The sequence below is a fragment of the Eublepharis macularius genome, chromosome 12 (assembly GCF_028583425.1).
Source record: "Eublepharis macularius isolate TG4126 chromosome 12, MPM_Emac_v1.0, whole genome shotgun sequence".
Taxonomy (NCBI): domain Eukaryota; kingdom Metazoa; phylum Chordata; class Lepidosauria; order Squamata; family Eublepharidae; genus Eublepharis; species Eublepharis macularius.
The window spans coordinates 80,406,607-80,413,094 of record NC_072801.1 but is presented as its reverse complement, the minus strand read 5'-3'; the positions used below and the strand labels follow the sequence as shown (position 1 = coordinate 80,413,094).

General features: G+C 54.1%; 1 protein-coding gene across 11 annotated transcripts in view; it reads left to right on the top strand.

The window, feature by feature from the left end:
- The first annotated feature begins 3,610 nt into the window (after nt 1–3,610).
- MINK1 (misshapen like kinase 1) overlaps nt 3,611–6,488 on the top strand; it is a 44,357-nt gene continuing 41,479 nt past the window's right edge. For 6 of the 11 annotated variants that reach the window (XM_054995089.1, XM_054995082.1, XM_054995081.1 and 3 more), the window contains exon 1: nt 3,611–3,841. In XM_054995089.1, the coding sequence (XP_054851064.1) occupies nt 3,785–3,841 (57 nt within the window). In that variant the 5' untranslated portion in view covers nt 3,611–3,784. The remainder of the gene's footprint in view (nt 3,842–6,488) is intronic. The other 5 variants (XM_054995088.1, XM_054995087.1, XM_054995086.1 and 2 more) reach the window with 1 other exon arrangement.

The following is a 6,488-nucleotide window of genomic DNA, read 5'->3' as shown; positions in this document are numbered from 1 at the left end:
AAGGCAAACTCGGCCTTGGGTTGTATCAAAAGGGCCATTGCATCGAAATTGCAGGAGGTCATAGTCCCTCTATACTGCCTTGGTCAGTATAGAGGGACGAAGATGATCAGGGGTCTGGAGACTGAGCCCTACGAGGAAAGGCTGAGGGCCTTGGGAATGTTTAGTTTGGAGAAGAGATTGAGGGGGGACACAATTGCTCTCTTTAAATATTTGAAAGGCTGTCATTTGGAGGAGGGCAAGGAGCTGTTCCAGTTGGCAGAAGACCATAGGACTCGAAGCAGCGGGCTTAAATTACATGCACAAAGGTACAGGCTGGATATTAGGAAGAACTTCTTCACCGTCAGAGTAGTACAAAGGTGGAATCAGCTGCCTAGGGAGACTGGACGAATATTTATTAGAGATGTTTTAGACTCATCCTGTATTGGGCAGGGGGTTGAAGGTCTGTATGGCCCCTTCCAACTCTGTGATTCTGGGTCCCTCTGGAGGAGTGGGCTACAAATTGTGGTGGAATATCCTGCCCCCACCCCAAATCCACTGTGATTCCACTCTTGACTGCAACTGCAACCTCATAGCTAGCAGGAGGGCGCCCTGCTCCGCCCCAAGCACAGGAAACTTGAGTGCTTAGATATGCTGGTAACTCTGGCTGAAGTACGTCAATGATTTGCCACCTCACACCCTACTCAGATTTTTTTATTATTAAATTTAGTTTTATTTTCCTTATTTATAGCTGTCCTTCCTCATGGAGGCTAAAGGCGGATCCCACCATATTCATCCAAAAAAAAAAAATCAAAGTAACAAGACTAGGATTGCATAAATCAGAAAACAATTACCCATGACACATCACACAATGCCAAACAGTGGAATTACATATGAATAAAACCACGCAGTGAGACCAAACATTGATTGGACTTCTGCCCTCCCCACAAGCAGGCTCAGGGCAGGTTACAGAGAAAAATGAAAATACATAAAACAATAAAATACTATAAACTACAACGTAAACAGTTACACCCTTAACCACGAGTCCATAAAGGACCTCCCCCCCCCCCAAATATGTACTGTACACAATAGTGTAGCCCACAGTCTTGTTCCCCTTATTAAATCACCTACTTGAGCCATTCCCTCATGACGTAGCCTTAGTACCTTAAAAACGCCCTTCTGAATAATTCTGTTTTACATCATTGGAAGACTGCTCCAGGTGTGGGGCCTTCCTGACTTCTCAGGCAGGCCATTCTAGGAGGCGGGGGCCCCAACAGAGAATGCAGAGACAGTTGCTGCTTTCACCCATTTGCTGGGTGGTGCCTGCAGAAGGCACTGCTCATATGAGCAAAGCTGTCGTGGCAGGGAATCGGGAAAGGGCCCTGCAAATACGAGGAGCCAAGGCTATGTGTGACAAAAGAACTTTTATTAGGGGTTCAGTTGACTTCTGCAGACTCAGTTAAGAGCCATGGGGTTGGACTAGATTGAGAATTGCTGCCAGAGAAAAAAAAATTATGCAGTTGCAACAACTGCTCTTCCTATTGTCTGGCCTGGAAGATGGGCCCCTACCTTGACCTAACTGACGTGGTCAGCTGGATACATACCATATTTAGACTATCATCATGCACTCTACATAGGCCCCCCTTGAAGTCAGCTTGGAGACTCCGGCTGGTGTAGAATACCACAGCTTGGTTGTTTGGAGCTAGATGGGGTATGCCTATTACTCCTATTCTGCAGTTGGTCCACTGACGGCCATCAATTGTGTATGTGTGTTACCTGCTATCAAACTGCTTCCAACCTATGGCAACCCTATGAAAGAGCTCCAAAACGTCCAATCATTAACAGACTTGCTCAGATCTTGCAAACTGGAGGATGTGGCTTCTTTGATTGAGTCGAGCTATCTCATTTTAGATCTTCCTCTTTTCCCAGCATTATTGTCTTTTCCAGTCTTCTCATGATGTGACCAAAGTACGCTAGCATCAGCTTTGTCATTTTAGCTTCTAGGGACAATTCAGGCTTGATTCGATCTAGTACCCCCTTGTCTTTCTGGCCATCCACGGGATCCGCAAAAGTCTCCTCCAGCACATTTCAAACAAGGCCATCAATGACCGGACTAAATTCAAAGCTTTGCCTATCACATACAAAACCCTTCACAGACTTGGTCCCTCTTATCTACAAGACCTCTCTCTCTTCCCATGCTCCACTATGGTAGCTTTGCTCATCTGTGCAGGGCCTTCTGTAGGTGCCACCCTCCAAGTGGGCGAAATCAGCAGCTGCTCTGTGATGTGCACTCTGTGATGGCTCCCACTTTATGGAATGGCCTGCCTGAGGATGTCAGGGGAGCTCCCACTCTCCTGGCTTTCTGCAAATTGTGCAAAGCTGAATTATTCAAGAGGGCTTTCCTACACAGGTGCTAGGGCTGTGCTGTAAGGGAATGGTTGGGAGAGAGGCTTTGGCTAAAGGGATAGGGCAGCAGACTACACTACTGGGTACAGTCTCTTGCTGTTTGTTCCTACTGGGTAGTTTCTACATCGTTTAATGTGTCGTTTGAAATTGTTTTATTTTGGTACTGTTCCAGCACTATATTGGATTTCTGTTTGTTTTTAAATTTCTGCAACCCATATACTACTACATTGTTTGCTGAAATGTCCCAGCTGTTGTTCATACTGGTTTGCACTGTGCGATCCACTCCCGAGTCTCCGTGAGAAAGGCCGACTATCAATAATGCTAGTAAATGTTATGAATGCTAATAAACTGTTAGCATTAATAAGCAAGGGTCCGGTAGCACCTGTAAGTGCTTTGTGCGACTCACGGAAGCGCCTGCCCTCCCACAAACGCCGCCGGCCTCGTGCTCTTTTCTACTGCCGCAGACCGACCAACGGGGCTCCCTCTCTTGATCGGTCGGCATTAACAGCCGCCTTCAAAGTCTGTCATGGTGTCAATACGAATTGACATTCGTATGAATTTAGCTACCTAGCAGTATCCAGCAGAACCTCTCAACCAAGAGAGCCGCCCGCCCGTCGGCTGCGTCCTCCGCCCCGTCCTAACACGCAGGCGGGCTCGGCTCGGCTCCTGCCCCGGCCCTGCTCTCAGCGGGGCCAGAAGGGCGCTCGGAGGGGCTCCGGCCTGCCTGACTGAGCGCACGAGGGCCGGGGAGCCCCGGAGAGAGAAGCGCCGGCCCGGCCCGGCCCGGCCCGGCCCCGAGGAAGCGGCGGGCGCCGGACAGGCACAGACCGGCCGAGCCAAACCGCCTGCCGCGGGGCGCCCCGCCTCCTCGTCTTCGCCTTCTTCCGTCGGCGTGACGACATCTTCCTGCGCCCCCACCCACTTTATCTGGCCGTCGCTTCCGCCTGTCTGTGGCTTCTGCGCATGCTCAGTAACAAGGCGCTTCTTTCCCCTCCCCAAAGCCGCTTCCCCTTCTACGCATGCTCTTTCCCCGCCTTTCGTCCCGGCGAGGCCAATCCAGCCTGTGCTTGTTCGTTCGGCTCTTCCACCGGCGTCTCTCTCGGGCGCATGCGCCTAGCCGAGGCCCCTCGTCGGCTTTCGCCGCGACGCATGCGCGTCGTTGCCCGCGGCTGATGCCGAGCGTAATCCTGCGCGCTCGTGCCCGGCCCACCCGGGCTGGGCGCATGCGTGGTAGCGAGGCGGCGCTTCGCTCCCGGGCGCCTGTCAGTCCGTCCGTCCGTCCCCGCGAGCGAGCAGGCGAGCGCCGCCGGCCGCGGAGAGGAGCGGAGAGGAACCGCTGCCGCCGCCGCCGCCGCCTCGATGGCCGCGGGGCGCTGAAGAGCCGCGAAGCACCGGCCCCGCCATGGCCGACCCGGCCCCCGCCCGCAGCCTCGACGACATCGACCTCTCCGCCCTCAGGGTGAGCGGCGCGGGCGGAGGGCGCGGGGTGGGGCCGGGCGGGCCTCGGGTCAGAGGTCACCGGGCGCGCCGCCCTCCCTCGCTCGCTGGGGGGGGGCGGGGGCTGAGCCGAGCCGACCTTCCGCCCCTCCGCCCGGCCCGGCCTGGCCCGCGGTTCCTCCCCGGTGCGCGCCCTCGTCCCCGCCGCCTCCGCCTCCCTCCCTCCCGCCGCCCTCCTGGGTGCCTCCCGGCCGCGGCGGCGCTTTGCACGCCCCCGCGAGCCCCCCCCGTCTCCCCGGGGGCGGGGGCGGCGGCAGCCAGAGAGGCGCGGGCGCGGGAGTGCGGCTCGTCCTCGCGCAAGCCCGGGGTGGGCGGGTGCGGGGGGGCTCTCGGGAGGCCGGAATCCTCCCCGCTGAGGCTCTCGGGGGCCGGTCCCGGGCAGGCCCCCTTCGCTCCGGTGCCCCCCCCCCGCCCACCCTGCCCCCGGTGGCGTGGGATTGCGGGGTTTCTCTCTCGGCCTTCTGTATGGCTGGCCTCGGCGCGCTTACTCCCCGGGAGACGTCCCTTGGGTTGCAGCTCCTTGCGGCAAGGATCGGCCCTCTCTGCCAGTACGAACGTTGGACGGCGCGTCCCTGGATTATATAAGTGCCCAGAGGAACCTGTTGGCTTTTCGAGTTGGCCGTGCCGATCGTGCCTGTATTGCAGGGTTGGCGCAAGAGTGAGGAGAAGGCGGTGTCTGTTGAGGCGGCACCCGAAGCGATGCTTTTAAGAAGAACATGCAGATTTTCTCTCTGCAGCTGACAAGAAGGCTTGGGGGGCTGGTGGGGTCAGGGATGTCTTTGCATTATGCTGCTGCTGCCGCCTCTCCTGTAGTCTCCCTGCCTGGCCTCACCCAGGACCGCTTCTCCCAAGACAGCTGAGCCACTCAATAGCTGGAGGTGCCCTGGACCCCTTGGGTGTGCTGGGGAGGGCCGTTGAATCAAAGCAAAAGTGTGCCAGGGAGGGATTGCCACGAGACCCCCTGATGCCCACAGGTTTTTGCCATCGTGTGTTCGGGCAGAAGAGCAGCTACCCCACAGATGCTGCTTTTCTCACGTTGGGGTTGTTTTCCGTCTGGTGCCCATAGTTGCAGGAGGCCAGTTGCAGGTTGGCTTTCAGCAGAACCAGGAGTCAAGGAAGACGTTTGGAAGGCTGCGGCGCTTGACTTTCACTTGAGGAGGAAGTGGGGGCTTCTCTGGTTCCCCGGTCCCCTTGGGGGGCTTGCACAATCCCATGCCCAGAGTGGAAATGCTTCCCTCCCTCCGCTCAGTTGTCCTCTGTTATTCCACAGTGGAAATGTGGTTTTCTGGGTGTCTGAGTGCAGAGGGAAAGAGAATACTCTTGTTTGTTGAATCTATGATACAGAAATCATTTACTGTGCCAACAGTGCTAGGATGTGTAAGCTTTTTAAGTTCTGTGTGCAGGATAAAAGAAAAAAAGGTATCCGCCTGACGAGCAGGTTCAGAAAACTGAAACGTTTGCTTCCCAAGTTAAGCTGGTACAATAACAGTGTTAGATGTACTTTTTATCTCTTTCCTTTTGGGGCTAACATTCAGTAGCATTTGTTGAACTGTTGAATGGTAAGTTTTGTTATTTGACCTCTTGTGCTGTCAGCATGTGGAACTCTCAGCCACTAGGACTATTTAATGGAGAATCAGAAATGTGCAGGAAATTGTAACTAAAGAATTCCGTTTTTTCAAATGGCACATTTATTTATCTTTAGTCTTTAAAATTTCAGTCCTGCCCAGAGCTTTTAAAATGTGCAAAGTGGACAACTTTTTAAATAGATCATTCTGTCGTTTGCTCTGGCTACCGAACACAGGGGTTCTTTTGTTGACCAATTAGGTGACTCTTGCTTAGAAGAATAAATGTGATTGGGAAGGCTTAGGGTTAGACAGCTGTTAGCGGAAAGTCTAAAATTCGGTGGACTGTGAAGGGCTGTGTGAAAACAGTCCCACCCAGTGACCATCTGAACGGAGGAGTTCTTGCCTCTCATGGACGAACGCGCTGGGAAGAGTCTGCAGGGAAGCTTTGTGTAGGACTTGCAGCTAGCTAGGGGTCTCCCCAAGCCCCTGAGAGCACTTGGCGGTTACCCCAAGGCAAAGTTTGTTATGGGGAGAGCTGATCTAGGCTGCCTTCTGGGGACAGGAGCATTCCAGTTTCTCATCTTAAAGTTAAGCATGGAACTGCCTTACGCAGGATCAAGCTACTGGTCCCCCCTGGTCAGTGTTTTCTCCTCTGCTTGGCAGTGGATCTTCGGGGCCTTAGGCAGAGAAGGTTCTTCCTCAGAACCTGCACCGTCTGCGTCCACAGCTCATGTTCCGCCACGAAGCCACAAGCCCTCCCACAGCAGACCACAAAGTCGGATGACAGTCGCCAGTGGCGTAATTGGTTGGGCCTCATGACCTGGGATTTTGCTTTCTCAGGACCTTGCCCAAGGCTGCGTACGGGCTTTTCTCCACCTCCTTGAGGACCAGACCCTTGTTATGCTACTTCCAAGTTACGTTCTCCTGGTTAATAGGTAGTTAGATTCTGTGGCCATTGTAGACTGTGGTATAGTGTTCATAGGGCCTAATATTTGTCCTAGGAAGTTTTATTTATTTACTTAATTTATATCCCCCTTTCTTCCC